This window comes from Meleagris gallopavo, unplaced genomic scaffold, assembly GCF_905368555.1.
Source record: "Meleagris gallopavo unplaced genomic scaffold, MGAL_WU_HG_1.1 scaffold_39, whole genome shotgun sequence".
Lineage (NCBI taxonomy): Eukaryota > Metazoa > Chordata > Aves > Galliformes > Phasianidae > Meleagris > Meleagris gallopavo.
The window spans coordinates 16,649-35,526 of NW_028147051.1; the positions used below are offsets into that span (position 1 = coordinate 16,649).

The 18,878-nt window shown below is 54.0% G+C and overlaps 1 protein-coding gene across 1 annotated transcript; it reads left to right on the forward strand.

The window, feature by feature from the left end:
* The first annotated feature begins 1,604 nt into the window (after positions 1 to 1,604).
* Positions 1,605 to 18,350, forward strand: LOC104916947 (calpain-1 catalytic subunit-like). Its single transcript, XM_085215450.1, is given in 14 exon segments — positions 1,605 to 1,745; positions 4,673 to 4,946; positions 6,836 to 6,905; positions 9,427 to 9,545; positions 11,731 to 11,864; positions 11,942 to 12,009; positions 12,012 to 12,109; positions 12,863 to 12,946; positions 13,021 to 13,106; positions 13,197 to 13,271; positions 16,301 to 16,461; positions 17,172 to 17,350; positions 17,882 to 17,893; positions 18,010 to 18,350. Coding segments are annotated over 13 exon segments (1,569 nt in total). The 5' UTR covers positions 1,605 to 1,745; positions 4,673 to 4,679; the 3' UTR covers positions 18,226 to 18,350.
* The last annotated feature ends 528 nt before the right edge of the window (positions 18,351 to 18,878 follow it).

An 18,878-nucleotide genomic window follows, 5' to 3' on the forward strand; every position in this document is an offset into this window, starting at 1 on the left:
CCCCACACACACGTACACACATGTTCTGGCCCCACACACACTTGTACACACATGTTCTGGCCCCCCCACACACATATACACATGTTCTGGCCCCACACGTACACACGTGTTCTGGCCCCCCACACACGTACACACATGTTCTGGCCCCCCACACACACATATACACATGTTCTGGCCCCACATACACACCTGTTCTGGCCCCACACACACACATACACACATGTTCTGGCCCCCCCCACACACACGTACGCACGTGTTCTGGCCCCACACACACGTACACACGTGTTCCTGGCCCCCCACACACATGCACACATGTTCTGTCCCCACACACACACGTACACACATGTTCTGGCCCCCCCCACACACACATACACACCTGTTCTGGCCCCACACACACACTACATGCGTGTTCTGGCCTCAAACACACACATACACACATGTTCTGGCCCCCCACACACACGTACACACGTGTTCTGCCCCCCCCCCACACGTTCACACGTGTTCTGGCCCCACACACACACGTGCACACATGTTCTGCCCCCCCCCACACACATACACACATGTTCTGGCCCCACACACACACCTGTTCTGGTCTCACACACACATGTACACACGTGTTCTGGCCCCACACACACACGTACACACATGTTCTGTCCCACACACATGTACACACGTGTTCTGGCCCCACACACACACGTACACACGTGTTCTGGCCCCACACACACACGTACACACATGTTCTGTCCCCACACACACACGTACACACATGTTCTGGCCCCACACACACACGTACACACATGTTCTGGCCCCACACACACACGTACACACATGTTCTGGCCCCACACACACACTTACACACATGTGCGGGCCCCACACACGTACACACATGTTCTGGCCCCCCCCACACACACGTACACACATGTTCTGGCCCCACACACACACGTACACACGTGTTCTGGCCCACACACACATACACACATGTTCTGGCCCCACATACACATACACACATGTGCTTGGCCCCCACACACATACACACATGTGCTGACCCCCCCACACACACACATACACACACAATGTTCTGGCCCCCCCACACACACACGTACACACATGTTCTGGCCCCCACACACACACGTACACACATGTTCTGGCCCCACACACACACAACTACACACATGTTCTGGCCCACACACACATACACACATGTTCTGGCCCCCCACACACACACGTACACACATGTTCTGGCCCCACACACACACGTACACACTTGTTCTGCCCCCCCCCCCACACACACACACATGTGCTGGCCCCACACACACATACACACATGTTCTGGCTCCACACACACATACACACACATGTTCTGCCCCCCCCCACACACATGTACACACATGTTCTGGCCCCACACACACATACACACATGTTCTGGCCCCACACATACACGTATGGCTGCGATGCCAGCCTCCCAACCCCCACGAGCCGCCCCCAAACCTCCCCCCCCCTAAAAAAACCCCTTCAATTCCCCCTCCCCCCCCTTTTACCTCCCCCCCCCCCGCCGCCCCTCCTTTGGGGCGGAGCTCATGGGGCGGAGCCTCATTGTGGGCGGGGGGGGGGGCGGGGGTGGGGGTGGGGTGGGGGTGCAGCCCGGCCTCACCCTGCGGCTGAAGGAAGAGTTCTCATTTTTCCTCTTTTTACCCCAAATCTGCAGTTTTCCAGCGCGGTGACCCCCCCAAAAAAGTAAAACAGAGGTACGTCCCCGCCGTGACCCCACAGACCGACCGGTCCCATGGATCCCCCTCCCCAAATCGGTCCCTATGGGGCCGGGGGGGAGATCTTACACAACGGTGAGATCGGGGCAGGAGAAGGGTGAAATTGGGGCAAAACCCCACAATTTTGGGGAAAGCAACCGACCAAAAAAAAAAAAGGCACCAAACCCCCCCCCGAGATTTGGGGTTGTTTGGCAGCGTTTTGGGGCTGGCAGCTGCGGTTCCGGATTTGGGGCCGAGGCGCCGCTCCGAAGCAGGAAGGAGTTCGTGGGAGGAAACTTTTGGGGTTAAACGAGAAACATTTGGGGCTGTTACAGTTTTTTACCCCCGGTTCGGCCTTTTTCCCACCCCCCCCCCCCCCCCCCCCCCCCCCCCCCCCCCCCCACACTTTTCTGTGCTTTTGGCTGGGCTTTTGTTTTTTCCCTCTTCTTTTTATGGGGGAAGTGCTGGGGGGAGAGCGCACAGCAGCACCTGCTGGGATGCTTTGCTCGCAGAAATGGGGCAAAAGGAGGCGGTTTGGGTTCCGTGGCTCTTTTTAACCTCAGATCTGGGTTCTCTGGCCCCAAAATTGGGTTATTTTGGCCCCAAAATTGGGTTATTTTAGCCCCAAAACGGGGATCTTTGGCCCCAAAATGGAGAGCAGGAAGTGTGGGGAGCAGCAAAACGTTTTGGGGGGAAAAGGGGCAACGGAAGGGGTTGCGTGGTGCCCCCCAAAGTGAGGAGGGGTCCTCGTTAACGGGGTCCTCGTTAATGGGGTCCTCGTTAACGGGGTCCTCGTTAACGGGGGCTTCTTAATTGGGCGTCTTAACGGGGTGGGGGCACGGGGTGCAGGAGGAAATCGCTCTCAGGGTTACGAGGCCTCAATCTCACCCCAAAACACTTCCTGGGGGGGGGAGGGGGGGGGGGAATCCTACTGCTGACCTCGGCCCCTCCCTCATTTTGGGGTGAATTTGGGCGATTTTGGGTCACAAACCCCAAGGATTCCCCGCAGAACCTTTCATTTTTGATGCATTTCAGGTTGCCCACCTCAAACCCTTCCTGGCCACGCTTTGGGGTCAGCATTCCAGCCCCCCACCCCACCCCACTACTAATTACCACTTAACGAACCTCTCTACACCTAATTACCCCCCCCCCCAGTGCCTCATTAAGCCTAATTAAACTTCTTGCACGCCACACGGAGCCGCCCCCGTTCCCTTTTGGGGCCGTTTCCCTTCAAATTCAGCCCCTTTTGGGGGCGCGGGGGTCGTTTCTTTCCTTTCCCAATCGATATTCTTAATGAACGCACGCACGTACTTAGTTAATTAGCAGGTGTTGTTAATTGTTGCTGGCTGTTACGAGGTTAAATGGGGCTATTTTGGGCTCCTGCTCGGGTTGCAGTTCCCCAGCAGCTGCTGTGGGGCCGCAGTGGGATCCGACGGCTTTCCCTGCTTCCCCCCAAATCCCCCACTTCCCGGCACCAAAATCCCCCACATTTGCCCCAAATTTACCCCAATCCCCCCCCGCAGCCACACCCAGCCCCAAATCTACCCAGTTTGGAGCTTTTTTGTTATTTCTCTCCCTTTTCTTTTCCCTTAACTTCCCAAATTTACCCCAGATCCTCTTTGGGCCCCGTATAACGGATCCTTTTTCACCCCATCTGCTCACAGACCCCAACGTTGACCAAAAAACCCCCAAATTCCCCCAAATCCCCTTATCCTTTTTCACCCCATCTGCTCACAGACCCGCAAACAGGCCAAAATAGCCCCAAATGGACCAAAATACCCCAAATTTACCCCAAAACTCCTCTGGCCCCACACAACAAACCCCTTTCTCACCCCATCTGCTCACAGACCCCAGAATGGACCAAAATGCCCCGAAATTCCCTATAGGAAGGGGATCAAAGGAAGGAAACCTCACAGCCCCTTCCTTCTCAACCAGGCTCCCCTAAACCAAGCCGTGCTAATTAGTGGCGTTAATTAAAGCGGTGTTAACGAAGAGACCCCATAACATTGACCCCATTGTTCTGGGCGCCCCATGACTTTGGTTTTCAGGAAGCCACAATGGGGCAAAAAAGGGGAAAATGGTGATGAAGTCAATTCTTATTGATGAACGCTGTGCTCTGGAGTGGAGTCTTCCGAATGGGGCCGTGCTAATTAGCAGGGCTGCTAACGAGGATCCCTTCAAAGGGTCCTAATGAAGACCTTGTTGCCTTCAGTTGGGCGCTCTGTGACTTTGGGCTTTGGGGCAGCAAAGCCATAATGGGGCAAAAAGGGGAAAAGTCGTTAAGAAACCAATTGCTACGAATGAATGCTGTGCTGGGAAATGGTTTCTTCCAAATGGGGCCGTGCTAATTAGCAGGGCTGCTAACGAAGATCCCTTCAAAGGCCTTAACAAAGTCCTGTTGGCTTCAGTTGGGCGCTCTGTGACTTTGGGCTTTGGGGCAGCGAAGCCATAATGGGGCAAAAAAGGGGAAAAGTCGTTAAGAAACCAATTGCTATGAATGTATGTTGCGCTCTGGAGTCTTCCTAATGAACCTGTGATAATTAGCAGGGCTGCTAACGAAGATCCCTTCAAAGGCCTTAACAAAGTCCTGTTGGCTTCAGTTGGGCGCTCTGTGACTTTGGGCTTTGGGGCAGCGAAGCCATAATGGGGCAAAAAGGCATAAAATTGGGACATCCCAATTTTATTTGGCTAAGAAACCAATTGCTCTGATTGAATGCTGCGCTCTGGAGTCTTCCTAATGAGCCTGTGCTAATTAGCAGGGCTGCTAACGAAGATCCCTTCATAGGGTCCTAACGAAGACTTCATTTGGGCGCTCTGTGACTTCAGTTTTCGGAGCAACGAAGCCGTAACGCGACCAGAAACTTCACCAACGAGTCGACAGAAGCCATTTTTACGCCTTTTTCCCCCCTTTTCCCCCCTTTTCCCAGGCGGAGGATGGCGGAGCAGCCCGTGGTGCCCGTCTTCTGCACCGGGGTGTCGGCGCAGGTGCAGCGGCAGCGTGCCAAGGCCCTGGGTTTGGGGCAGCACCAGAACGCCGTGCGCTTCCAGGGCCAGGACTACGCAGCTCTGCGCGACGCCTGCCTGCGTTCCGGGAGCCTCTTCAGGGATGAAACCTTTCCTCCTTCTGCTTCGTCTCTGGGTTTCCAAGAGCTCGGCCCCGGCTCTTCTAAAACCCGCGGCGTGACGTGGAAGAGGCCGACGGTGAGCGTTAATTAACGTGTAATTAACCCCCGGTCCCTTCCCTCGGCTTTCCGTTGATGGTTTGTTATTGGGAGTCCGACGCACCCGGGGGATGGAATTTGGTCGCTTTTGCCTCAAAGCTTTCCCTTTTTGGGGGTTAATTTGGGTTAAAGTCGTCGGTTTTCTCATCTGAACCCTTTGTGAGCTGAAGGAAAAAGGGGGACGTCCCAATTTTGTGCCCTTTTTCACTGATTCCCCCATTAAAACCCCCTTTGGAATGAAGGAAAAAGGGGGATGTCCCAATTTTGTGCCCTTTTTCACTGATTCCCCCATTAAAACCCCCTTTGGAATGAAGAAAAAGGGGAATATCCCAATTTTGTGCCCTTTTTCACTGATTCCCCCATTAAAACCCCCTTTGGAATGAAGGAAAAAGGGGGACGTCCCAATTTTGTGCCTTTTTTCACTGATTCCCCATTAAAACCCCCTTTGGAATGAAGGAAAAAGGGGAATGTCCCAATTTTGTGCCTTTTTTCACTGATTCCCCCATTAAAACCCCCTTTGGAATGAAGGAAAAAGGGGGACGTCCCAATTTTGTGCCTTTTTTTCACTGATTCCCCCATTAAAACCCCCTTTGGAATGAAGGAAAAAGGGGGACGTCCCAATTTTGTGCCTTTTTTCACTGATTCCCCCATTAAAACCCCCTTTGGAATGAAGGAAAAAGGGGAATGTCCCAATTTTGTGCCTTTTTTCACTGATTCCCCCATTAAAACCCCCTTTGGAATGAAGGAAAAAGGGGGACGTCCCAATTTTGTGCCTTTTTTTCACTGATTCCCCCATTAAAACCCCCTTTGGAATGAAGGAAAAAGGGGGACGTCCCAATTTTGTGCCTTTTTTCACTGATTCCCCCATTAAAACCCCCTTTGGAATGAAGGAAAAAGGGAAATGTCCCAATTTTGTGCCTTTTTTCACTGATTCCCCCATTAAAACCCCCTTTGGAATGAAGGAAAAAGGGAAATGTCCCAATTTTGTGCCCTTTTTCACTGATTCCCCCATTAAAACCCCCGTTGGAATGAAGGAAAAAGGGGGATGTCCCAATTTTGTGCCCTTTTTCACTGATTCCCCCATTAAAACCCCCTTTGGAATGAAGGAAAAAGGGGGACGTCCCAATTTTGTGCCCTTTTTCACTGATTCCCCCATTAAAACCCCCCCTTTGGAATGAAGGAAAAAGGGGGATGTCCCAATTTTGTGCCCTTTTTCACTGATTCCCCCATTAAAACCCCCTTTGGAATGAAGAAAAAAGGGGAATATCCCAATTTCAGCCATTCTTTGCCCTTATTTTAGGGCTTTCCCCCTCTTTTTGCCCCTTGGGTAGCCCAGTGTTGGCCATTTCTCGTCCCCCCCCTCATTAATAACCCCTTTTTGGGGTGGTATCCCATTAATTTGGATTAAATCCATCAGTTCCCCCGTTAAAATCCCACTTGAGGTGCCAAAAAAAGGGCACGTATCCCAATTTTGGCCATTTCTCCTCATTCTTTCGGGACCTTTTCCCTCTTTTTGCCCCTTGAATGTACCCCAGTCTGCATAAATTCCCCTGTAATTTTTGTATCATCATTCTTTATGCTCAGAGAGCTCGCAGGAAAATCATCAATCCCGCTCTTTAATCCCTCCTGGAGCTCAGAAAAAGGGGAAATCTCCCAATTTGGGGATTTTTTAATCATTCTTTTCCCCTCTTTTTGCCCCCTGCGCGTCCCAATCTGTGCGAATTCCCCTTTCATTTCGACACAGCCCCCTTTGATGCTCGTTACGTTCACAGAAACCCCTCCTAGGGCACCAAAAAAAGGGGAGGCGTCCCCATTTCCTTTTTTTTCCCTCCTCATTTTGGGTGGTTTTCCCCTCTTTTCGCCACCCAGGAGCTGTGTCGGAACCCCAGGTTCATCGTGGACGGAGCGACGCGAACCGACATCTGCCAGGGAGCGCTGGGTAGGGAGAGGCAGCTGCTGCTCCACCTCGCCTGGGGCTCTGGGGGCAAGGCTGAGCGTTTTGGGGGCGATGTGGGGCATTTTGGAGGCGATGTGGGGCATTTTGGGGGCAATGTGGGCCATTTTGGGGTCAGTGTTGTCAATTTTGGGGTCGACGTTGACAATTTTGGGCTCAGTGTTGACGACTGGGGGGTCAATGCTGACCATTTTGGGGTCAGTGCCAATTTTGGGGTCAGTGTTGCCAATTTTGGGGGCAGTGTTGCCAATTTTGGGGTCAGTGCTGACGATATTGGGGTCAACGTTGTCAATTCTGGGTCAATGTTGACAATTTTGGGGTTACTGTTGACAATTTTGGGGTCAGCGTTGCAAATTTTGGGGTCACTTTCAATTCTGGGGTCAGTGCTGGACAATATTGGGGTTGACTTTCACCATCAAAGTTTTTTTCTCTGTATTTTGCCTCAAGTTGGGGAATTTGGGGTCAGCGTTGTCAATTTTGGGGTCGACGTTGACAGTTTTGGGCTCAGTGTTGACGACTGTGGGGTCAATGCTGACCATTTTGGGGTCAGTGCCAATTTTGAGGACAGTGTTGCCAATTTTGGGGTCAGTGCTGACGATATTGGGGTCAATGTTGTCAATTCTGGGTCAGTGTTGACAATTTTGGGGTCAATGTTGTAAATTTTGGGGTCAGCGTTGCAAATTTTGGGGTCACTTTCAATTCTGGGGTCAGTGCTGGACAATATTGGGGTTGACTTTCCCAATCAATTCTTTTTTCTCTGTAGTTTGCCTCAAATTGGGGAACTTGGGGTCAGCGTTGTCAATTTTGGGGTCGACGTTGACAATTTTGGGCTCAGTGTTGACGACTGTGGGGTCAATGCTGACCATTTTGGGGTCAGTGCTGATTTTGGGGTCAGTGCTGACGATATTGGGGTCAACGTTGTCAATTCTGGGTCAGTGTTGACAATTTTGAGGTTACTGTTGTCAATTTTGGGGTCAGCGTTGCAAATTTTGGGGTCACTTTCAATTCTGGGGTCAGTGCTGGACAATATTGGGGTTGACTTTCCCAATCAAAGCTTTTTTCTCTGTATTTTGCCTCAAATTGGGGAACTTGGGGTCAGCGTTGTCAATTTTGGGGTCGACGTTGACAATTTTGGGCTCAGTGTTGACGACTGGGGGGTCAATGCTGACCATTTTGGGGTCAGTGCCGATTTTGGGGTCAGTGTTGACGATATTGGGGTCAACGTTGTCAATTCTGGGTCAGTGTTGACAATTTTGGGGTCAGTGTTGTAAATTTTGGGGTCAGCGTTGCAAATTTTGGGGTCAACGTTGTCAATTCTGGGTCAGTGTTGACAATTTTGGGGTTACTGTTGACAATTTTGGGTCAGCGTTGCAAATTTTGGGATCACTTTCAATTCTGGGGTCGGTGCTGGACAATATTGGGGTTGACTTTCCCAATCAATTCTTTTTTCTCTGTATTTTGCCTCAAATTGGGGAACTTGGGGTCAGCGTTGTCAATTTTGGGGTCGACGTTGACAATTTTGGGCTCAGTGTCGACGACTGTGGGGTCAGTGCTGACCATTTTGGGGTCAGTGCCGATTTTGGGGTCAGTGTTGACGATATTGGGGTCAACGTTGTCAATTCTGGGTCAATGTTGACAATTTTGGGGTCAATGTTGACAATTTTGGGGTCAATGTTGTAAATTTTGGGGTCAACGTTGTCAATTCTGGGTCAGTGTTGACAATTTTGGGATTACTGTTGACAATTTTGGGGTCAGCGTTGCAAATTTTGGGGTCACTTTCAATTCTGGGGTCAGTGCTGGACAATATTGGGGTTGACTTTCACCATCAAAGCTTTTTTCTCTGTATTTTGCCTCAAATTGGGGAATTTGGGGTCAGCGTTGTCAATTTTGGGGTCGACGTTGACAATTTTGGGCTCAGTGTTGACGACTGTGGGGTCAATGCTGACCATTTTGGGGTCAGTGCCGATTTTGGGGTCAGTGCTGACGATATTGGGGTTGACTTTCCCAATCAAAGCTTTTTTCTCTGTATTTTGCCTCAAATTGGGGAATTTGGGGTCAGTGTTGCAATTTTGGGGTTGACGGTCACCATTTTGGGGTCAGTGCTGACGATTTTGGGCTGGATCTTGAACGATTTTGGGGTCAGTGTCAATTTTGGGGTCAGCGTTGACAACTTTGGGGCCGATGCTCACGACCGCAAGCTTTTGGACTCATTTCTTCAGCTCATTTTGGGGTCATTTTTTACCCTTTCTCCAGTCTTTTTTTCCCCCTGCAGTTTTTAGGATTTTTCTGCACATTTGGGGATTTTTTTTGCACACTTTGGGGTTCTTTTCCCTGCCAGCTTTGCGGTCACTTCTTCACAACCACAGTTTGCTCGACGGATTGATTTCCTCCCTTCTGCACCCCGTAGGATCACTGTGGGATCCCCCAAAGCCCCCCGGGGCGTGAGGACCCGACGGGGAAGCACCGGCAGCCCCAAAAACCCCTTTTTTCACCCCAAAACCCACAGGTGACTGCTGGCTGCTGGCAGCCATCGCGTCCCTGACGCTGAACGAAGCCATCCTGCACCGCGTGGTTCCGCACGGCCAGAGCTTCCAGGACGGCTATGCTGGGATCTTCCACTTCCAGGTCTGTTCCTTCTCTCCCCAAACCCCCCCTCCCCCCAAAATGGGGTTTTTTCGGGGTTCCTTTTGATCTTTTCCACCCCAAAATGGGGTTTCTCTCTCCCTGGGCGCATTGCAGCAGTGAGTCACCCTCTGTCCGGGGTGGGGCACTGCAGGGTGGGGGCCATAAATGGGTGTTGCCCCCACAAAAGAGCCCCGCGTTTATCCTGGGGACAGGATGAAACCGGCTGCTTAATGAGCTCTGGCTGTTAATTATTGCTGGAGCGGAATAAAAGGGCGGGTTTTAGTTAATTACTGCACTCAGTAATTATGAGTTCAGCTCCCTGCAGGGGAAAAGGGGAGAATGCAGTGAGCCCCACAGCCTTCGGCCTCCTCCTCCTCCTCATGCTGCTTCTTCCTTCCTCCTCCTCCTTCCCTCTTCCTTCCTCCCTCTCCTTTCTTCCTTTTCTCCTCCTCCTCCTCCTTCCCTCTTCCTTCCTCCCTCTCCTTTCTTCCTTTTCTCCTCCTCCTCCTCCTTCCCTCTTCCTTCCTCCCTCTCCTTTCTTCCTTTTCTCCTCCTCCTCCTCCTTCCTTCTTCCTTCCTCCCTCTCCTTTCTTCCTCTTTTCCTCCTCCTCCTCCTTCCCTCTTCCTTCCTCCCTCTCCTTTCTTCCTCTTCTCCTCCTCCTCCTCCTCCTTCCCTCTTCCTTCCTCCCTCTCCTTTCTTCCTCTTCTCCTCCTCCTCCTCCTTCCCTCTTCCTTCCTCCCTCTCCTTTCTTCCTCTTTTCCTCCTCCTCCTCCTCCTTCCCTCTTCCTTCCTCCCTCTCCTTTCTTCCTTTTCTCCTCCTCCTCCTCCTTCCCTCTTCCTTCCTCCCTCTCCTTTCTTCCTTTTCTCCTCCTCCTCCTCCTTCCTTCTTCCTTCCTCCCTCTCCTTTCTTCCTCTTTTCCTCCTCCTCCTCCTTCCCTCTTCCTTCCTCCCTCTCCTTTCTTCCTCTTCTCCTCCTCCTCCTCCTCCTTCCCTCTTCCTTCCTCCCTCTCCTTTCTTCCTCTTCCTTCCTCCCCCTCCTTTCTTCCTCTTCTCCTCCTCCTCCTCCTTCCTTCCTCTTCCCTCTTCTTCCTTCCTCCCCTCCTTCCTCTCCTCCTCCTCCTTCCTTCACAGCTTTTGGGCTCTGACTTCCCCACATTTGAGCATCAATGTTCTCGATTCCAGGGTCGGTTTTTGCCAGTTTTGGGATTGGATTTCCCAATTTTTCGGTCCATTTTCACAATCCGAGGGTTTTCTTTTCCTATATTTTGACTTCAGCTGGGGATCTGGGGGTTGATTTTCACAATTAAAGCTCTTTTTTCATTCTTTTTTCTCTTTTTTGCCACATCTTGCCTTACGTTGGAGACTGTGAGGCTGACATTCACCTCTCCACCCTTTCTTCTTTTTCTTCCCTCCTCATCTCCCACGTCCCTCTTCTTCCTCTTCTCCTTTGTTCCTCCTCTCCCTCCTCCCTTCTCCTCTCCCTCCTCCCTTCCCCTCTCCCTCCCTCCCTTCCTTCCCCTCTTCCTCCCTTCTCCCTTCCCCTCTCCCTCCTTTCTTCCTCCCTTCCCCTCTCCCTCCCTCCTTCCCTTCTCCCTTCCCCTCTCCCTCCTTTCATTCTCCCTTCCCCTCTCCCTCCCTTCCTTCTCCCTTCCCCTCTCCCTCCTCCCTTTCCTCCCTCCCCCCTTCCCTCTCTCCCTCGTCCCTTCCCCTCTCCCTCCCTCCCTTCTCCCTTCCCCTCTCCCTCCCTTCTCCCTTCCCCTCTCCCTCCTCCCTTCCCCTCTCCCTCCCTCCTCCCTTCCCCTCTCCCTCCCTCCTCCCTTCCCCTCTCCCTCCTTCTCCCTTCCCCTCTCCCTCCCCCCTTCCCTCTCTCCCTCGTCTCTTCCCCTCTCCCTCCCTCCCTTCTCCCTTCCCCTCTCCCTTCTCCCTTCCCCTCTCCCTCCCTTCTCCCTTCCCCTCTCCCTCCCTTCTCCCTTCCCCTCTCCCTCCCTTCTCCCTTCCCCTCTCCCTCCTCCCCCCCCTCTCCCCCTCCTCCCTTCCCCTCTCCCTCCCTTCCTTCTCCCTTCCCCTCTCCCTCCCTTCCTTCCCCTCTCCCTCCCTTCCTTCTCCCTCTCCTCCCCCCCCTCTCCCCCTCCTCCCTTCCCTTCTCCCTCCTTCCCCCCCCTCTCCCCTTCTCCCCCTCCCCAGATCTGGCAGTTTGGTGAGTGGCAGGACGTGGTGGTGGATGATTACCTGCCCACCAAGGACGGCAAGCTGCTCTTCGTCCACTCCGCCGAGGGCACGGAATTCTGGAGCGCTTTGCTGGAGAAAGCCTACGCCAAGTACAGCCCGACCCCGGCCCCACCTTTATTTTGGGGCAAAACACCCCAAAAATGGCTCCACAAGTTCCATTCTGCAGGGTGAACGGCTGCTATGAAGCGCTGTCGGGCGGCAGCACCTCGGAGGGCTTCGAGGATTTCACTGGGGGGTGACGGAGTGGTACGACCTGCGGAAGCCCCCCCAAGACCTCTACCAGATCATCCTGAAGGCGTTGGAGAGGGGATCCCTCCTGGGCTGCTCCATCGACGTGAGCTGTTTTTTGGGGTCAAAAAAGGCGTTTTGGGGGGAGGAGAAAAGGGGGAAAGGAGGAGGTGTGGGGAGAGGAGAAGAGGGGAAAAATGGGGTGAGGAAGAGAGAGGGGGAAAGGGGGAAAAGGGGGGGAGGGGAAAGGGGGAAAAGGGGGGAGGGGAAAGGAAAAAGAAGGGGGAGGGGAAAGGAAAAAGAAGGGAGAGGGGAAAGGAAAAAGAAGGGGAAGGGGAAAGGAAGAGGAGGAGAAAGGAAGAAGAGGAGAAAGGGGAAAAAGGAGAAAGGAAGAAGAGGGGAAAGGGGAAAAAGGAGAAAGGAAGGAGAGGGGAAAGGGGGAAAGGAAGGGGAGGAAGGGGAAAGGGGAGAAGAATGGAAAAGAGGGGAAATGGAGGGAAGATGGGGGGGAAAGGTGAGAAGAAAATGGGGAAGAATAGGGGAAAAGGGAGGAGAAGGGAAAGGGAGAGGGGAGAAATGGGAAAAAAGGGGGAGAAAAGGGGAATGTGGGGGAGAGAAAAGTAGAGAAGGAAAGAAATGGAAGAAAGGGGAAAAGAGGGAAATGGGGAGCGAGGAGAGTAAAAGGGAGAGAAAGAGGGGGAAAAGAGGGGAGAAAGGGGGGGAAATGGGGACAAGAAAAGGGAGAGAGAAGGAGAAAAGGGGGAAAAAGGGGAGAAAATGGGAAAAGTGGGAGGAAAGGAGGGAAGGAAAGGAGGGGAATTCGTGTGGTTTTCCCCCAGAAGATCTCGTTTCCCCCCAGATCACGAGCGCCTTCGACATGGAGGCGGTGACGTTCAAGAAGCTGGTGAAGGGCCACGCGTATTCGGTGACGGGAGCCAAGCAGGTGGGAGCTGCCACCGTTTTGGGGCCAAAAACCCCAGTTTTGGGTCACGGCCCTCACGTTGTTGCCCTTTGCAGATCAGCTACCGGGGGCAGTCGCTGGGGCTGATCCGTATGCGGAACCCGTGGGGGGAAGTGGAATGGACTGGAGCCTGGAGTGATAAGTAAGGCCGTGCCCTTCGTTAGCGTTAATTAACGAGGGAATGGGGGGCGGGGGGGGAAACCGATGCGCTGATGGCTGTTGGTTGTCTCAGCTCCTCCGAGTGGAACGCGGTGGAGCCGGCGCTGAGGCAGCAGCTGATGGTGAGAATGGAGGATGGGGAGTTCTGGTGAGTGGGGGAAAAACAAAAGCAAAACCCTTCCCTTGAGCATTTTGTGTCCCCAGAAATGGAAAAAATCCCTTCTGGGGGGGATTTATCCCAAAGGAGTGGGGTTAAGAAGGGCTGGCAGCCTTTTGGGGGTGATTTTATCCCAAAGGAGCGGGGTTAAGCGGGGCTGGGAACCTTTGGGGGTGATTTTATCCCAAAGGAGCGGGGTTAAGCGGAGCTGGGAGCCTTTAGGGGGTGATTTTATCCCAAAGGAGCGGGGTTAAGCGGGGCTGGGAGCCTTTTGGGGGTGATTTTATCCCAAAGGAGCGGGGTTAAGCGGGGCTGGGAGCCTTTTGGGGGTGATTTTATCCCAAAGGAGCGGGGTTAAGAAGGGCTGGGAGCCTTTGGGGGTGATTTTATCCCAAAGGAGCGGGGTTAAGCAGGGCTGGGAGCCTTTAGGGGGTGATTTTATCCCAAAGGAGCGGGGTTAAGAAGGGCTGGGAGCCTTTAGGGGACGATTTTATCCCAAAGGAGCGGGGTTAAGCGGGGCTGGGAGCCTTTTGGGGGTGATTTTATCCCAAAGGAGCGGGGTTAAGCGGGGCTGGGAACCTTTTGGGGGCGATTTTATCCCAAAGGAGGGGGTTAAGCGGGGCTGGGAGCCTTTTGGGGGTGATTTTATCCCAAAGGAGCGGGGTTAAGCGGGGCTGGGAGCCTTTTGGGGGTGATTTTATCCCAAAGGAGCGGGTTAAGCGGGGCTGGGAGCCTTTTGGGGTGGTTTTATCCCAAAGGAGCGGGGTTAAGCGGGGCTGGGAGCCTTTTGGGGGTGATTTTATCCCAAAGGAGCGGGGTTAAGAAGGGCTGGGAGCCTTTTGGGGGTGATTTTATCCCAAAGGAGCGGGTTTAAGCGGGGCTGGGAGCCTTTTGGGGGCGATTTTATCCCAAAGGAGCGGGGTTAAGCGGGGCTGGGAACCTTTGGGGGTGATTTTATCCCAAAGGAGCGGGGTTAAATGGGTCTGGGAACCTTTGGGGGTGATTTTATCCCAAAGGAGCGGGGTTAAGCGGGGCTGGGAGCCTTTTGGGGGTGATTTTATCCCAAAGGAGCGGGGTTAAGCGGGGCTGGGAGGCTTTTGGGGGCGATTTTATCCCAAAGGAGCGGGATTAAGCGGGGCTGGGAGCCTTTTGGGGGCGATTTTATCTCAAAGGAGCGGGGTTAAGCGGGGCTGGGAACCTTTGGGGGCAATTTTATCCCAAAGGAGCGGGATTAAGCAGGGCTGGGAGCCTTTTGGGGGTGATTTTATCCCAAAGGAGCGGGGTTAAGAAGGGCTGGGAACCTTTGGGGGTGATTTTATCCCAAAGGAGCGGGGTTAAGCGGGGCTGGGAGCCTTTTGGGGGTGATTTTATCCCAAAGGAGCGGGGTTAAGCGGGGCTGGGAGGCTTTTGGGGGCGATTTTATCCCAAAGGAGCGGGGTTAAGCGGGGCTGGGAGCCTTTTGGGGGCGATTTTATCCCAAAGGAGCGGGGTTAAGCGGGGCTGGGAGGGATTTGGGGGTGATTTTATCCCAAAAGAGCGGGGTTAAGAAGGGCTGGGAGCCTTTGGGGGTGATTTTATCTCAAAGGAGCGGGGTTAAGTTGGGCTGGGAGCCTTTTGGGGGTGATTTTATCCCAAAGGAGCGGGGTTAAGAAGGGCTTGGAGCCTTTTGGGGGTGATTTTATCCCAAAGGAGCGGGGTTAAGCGGGGCTGGGAAACTTTTGGGGGCGATTTTATCCCAAAGGAGCGGGGTTAAGCGGGGCTGGGAGGCTTTGGGGTGATTTTATCCCAAAGGAGCGGGGTTAAGCGGGGCTGGGAGCCTTTTGGGGGTGATTTTATCTCAAAGGAGCGGGGTTAAGTTGGGCTGGGAGCCTTTTGGGGGTGATTTTATCCCAAAGGAGCGGGGTTAAGAAGGGCTTGGAGCCTTTTGGGGGTGATTTTATCCCAAAGGAGCGGGGTTAAGCGGGGCTGGGAGCCTTTTGGGGGTGATTTTATCCCAAAGGAGCGGGGTTAAGCGGGGCTGGGAGCCTTTGGGGGCGATTTTATCCCAAAGGAGCGGGGTTAAGAAGGGCTGGGAGCCTTTTGGGGGTGATTTTATCCCAAAGGAGCGGGGTTAAGAAGGGCTGGGAGCCTTTTGGGGGTGATTTTATCCCAAAGGAGCGGGGTTAAGCGGGGCTGGGAGCCTTTGGGGGCAATTTTATCCCAAAGGAGCGGGGTTAAGCGGGGCTGGGAGCCTTTTGGGGGCGATTTTATCCCAAAGGAGCGGGGTTAAGCGTGGCTGGGAACCTTTGGGGGTGATTTTATCCCAAAGGAGCGGGGTTAAGCGGGGCTGGGAGCCTTTTGGGGGTGATTTTATCCCAAAGGAGCGGGGTTAAGCGGGGCTGGGAACCTTTGGGGGTGATTTTATCCCAAAGGAGCGGGGTTAAATGGGTCTGGGAACCTTTGGGGGTGATTTTATCCCAAAGGAGCGGGGTTAAGCGGGGCTGGGAACCTTTTGGGGGTGATTTTATCCCAAAGGAGCGGGGTTAAGCGGGGCTGGGAGCTTTTGGGGGCGATTTTATCCCAAAGGAGCGGGGTTAAGCGGGGCTGGGAGCCTTTTGGGGGCGATTTTATCCCAAAGGAGCGGGGTTAAATGGGGCTGGGAGCCTTTTGGGGCGATTTTATCCCAAAGGAGCGGGATTAAGCGTGGCTGGGAGCCTTTTGGGGGCGATTTTATCCCAAAGGAGCGGGGTTAAGCGGGGCTGGGAAGCTTTGGGGGTGATTTTATCCCAAAGGAGCGGGGTTAAATGGGGCTGGGAGCCTTTTGGGGGCGATTTTATCCCAAAGGAGCGGGGTTAAGCGTGGCTGGGAGCCTTTTGGGGGTGATTTTATCCCAAAGGAGCGGGGTTAAGCGTGGCTGGGAGCCTTTTGGGGGCGATTTTATCCCAAAGGAGCGGGGTTAAGCGGGCTGGGAGCCTTTTGGGGGTGATTTTATCCCAAAGGAGCGGGGTTAAGCGGGGCTGGGAACCTTTCCTTGCCCCCAGGATGTCGTTCCGGGATTTCCTGAGGGAATTCACCCGCCTGGAGATCTGCAACCTCACCCCCGACGCCCTGCAGTCCCGGAAGTTCCGCAAATGGAACACGCGGCTCTTCGACGGCTCCTGGCGGCGCGGCAGCACGGCCGGCGGCTGCAGGAACTACCCTGGTCTGCTGCCTCTGCCTTTCCCCTTCCTCTTTCCCCCTTCTTTTCCCTCTCTTCCCCTTCTTTTTTCTCTTTTTTCCCCTTTCCTCTTTTCCCCTTTCTTTTCTTCTTTCCCCCTTCCTTTTTTTTCCCTTTCTTTCGTTTCCCCTTTTTCCCTTTCGTTTCCCCTTTTTCCCTTTCGTTTCCCCTTTTTCCCTTTCGTTCCCCTTTTCCCCTTTCGTTTCCCCTTTTTCCCTTTCGTTTCCCTTTTCCCTTTCTTTTCCCTTTTCCCTTTCGTTTCCCCTTTTCCCCTTTCGTTTCCCCTTTTTCCCTTTCGTTTCCCCTTTTTCCCTTTCGTTTCCCCTTTTTCCCCTTTCGTTTCCCCTTTTTCCCTTTCGTTTCCCCTTTTCCCCTTTCGTTTCCCCTTTTTCCCTTTCGTTTCCCCTTTTTCCCTTTCGTTTCCCCTTTTTCCCTTTCGTTTCCCCTTTTTCCCCCCTTCCCCTTTTTTTCCCCTTCCTTTTCTTCTTTTCCCCTTCCTCTTCTTTCCTCCTTCCTCTTTTCTCCCCCTTCCTTTTCCTCTTTTCCCCTTCCTGTTTCCCCCTTTCCCCTTTCCTTTTTCCCCCTCCTCCTCCCATTTCCCCTTCTTTCCTTTCTCCCCTCCTCCTTCCTTCCCCTCTTCCCCCCCTCCCCCCTATTTTCTCCCCCCTTTTTACCTCTCCCCGCTCTCCCCACAGCCACCTTTTGGATCAACCCCCAGTTCAAGATCTGCCTGGAGGAGGTGGACGACGACGGGGACGATTTTGGTGGCCGTGAGCCGGGCTGCAGCTTCCTGCTGGCCCTCATGCAGAAACACCGACGGCGCGAGCGCCGCTACGGGAAGGACATGGAGACCATCGGCTTCGCTGTCTACGAGGTGTCCGTCTGTCCGCCCCTCTGTCTGTCTGTCTGTCTGCCTGCCGCTGCTCGTCCCTCTGTCTGCCTGAGGCTTGTCCGCCTGCCTGCCGCTCGTCTGCCAGTCTCTCGTCCCTCTGTCTGCCACCCTCTCGTCCCTCTCGCCTGTCTGTCTGCTGCCCTCTCATCTGTTTGCCTGTCTGATCCGTCCATCTGTCTTCCTCCCCCTTGTCCATCTGTCTGTCTGCTGCCCTCTGCCTCCTCTTGTCTGTCTGCCTGCCTGTCTGCTGTCCTCTTGTCCGCCTGTCTGCCTTTCTGCCTGTCCCTGCTCGTCTGTCTGCCTGTCCTTGTCTGTCCGCTGCCTTTCTGCCTGTCTGTCTGTCGCTGCCTTTCTGCCTGTCAGTCTGTCCGCTGCCTTTCTGCCTGTCAGTCTGTCCGCTGCCTTTCTGCCTGTCTGTCTGTCGCTGCCTGTCTGTCCCTGCCTGCCTGTCTGCCTGTCCTCCCACCTCCCCACACCCCCCTCACCCCCCGTCTCCCCTCCCACCCCCTTCAGGTTCCCCCAGAGGTTCGTACTCCTCCTCCTCCTGGCCGGGTCCCGGCGGCGGTTCCTCCATCACCCATCAGTCACCACATCGGAGCCGTCCGTCCTCCGCTCCTCCTTTTCCTCTCCCATCCCAACAGCACCTGGGTCGCTCCGGGCTGCACCTGCAACGCGATTTCTTCCTGTCCAACGCGTCCCGCGCGCGCTCCGAGCAATTCATCAACCTGCGCGAGGTCAGCACGCGCCTGCGGCTGCCGCCCGGCGAATACATCGTGGTGCCTTCCACCTTCGAGCCCAACCGCGAGGGAGACTTCGTGCTGCGCGTCTTCTCCGAGAAGAAGGCGGGCACCGAGTGAGCCTCCCTCGTTAGCGCTAACGAACCCCCGCCTCCGCGCCGCCCCTGCGGTCGGCGTCCCCTCCCACCCTGCTCTTGGCGTTCGTGCGTCCCAACGTGATGGTTTTCATCCTCCCGTCCGTCCGTCCATCCTCCCGTCCGTCCGTCCTCCCGTCCGTCCGTCCATCCATCCTCCCGTCCGTCCGTCCATCCATCCATCCTCCCGTCCGTCCATCCATCCATCCTCCCATCCATCCTCCCATCCATCCTCCCGTCCGTCCGTCCTCCCGTCCGTCCATCCTCCCATCCGTCCATCCATCCATCCTCCCGTCCGTCCATCCATCCGTCCCAACCCATTGGTTTCCATTCATTCTCCCCCACCCATTGGTTTTCATTCGTCCATCCATCTGTCCGTCCATCCATCCATCCATCTGCCCGTCCATTCATTCACCCCAACCCTTTGGTTTCCATCCACTCATTCACCTCAACCTGTTATTTTCCATCCGTCCATCCGTCCCAACCCATTGGTTTCCATTCATTCATTCCATCCCATAATTTCCCGTTCGTTTATCCCAACCTGTTGTTGTTTTTTATTCATTCTTCCCACCCCATAATTTTTCATTCATCCATCCGTTCATCCATTCATTCATTCATCCATCCGTTCATCCATTCATT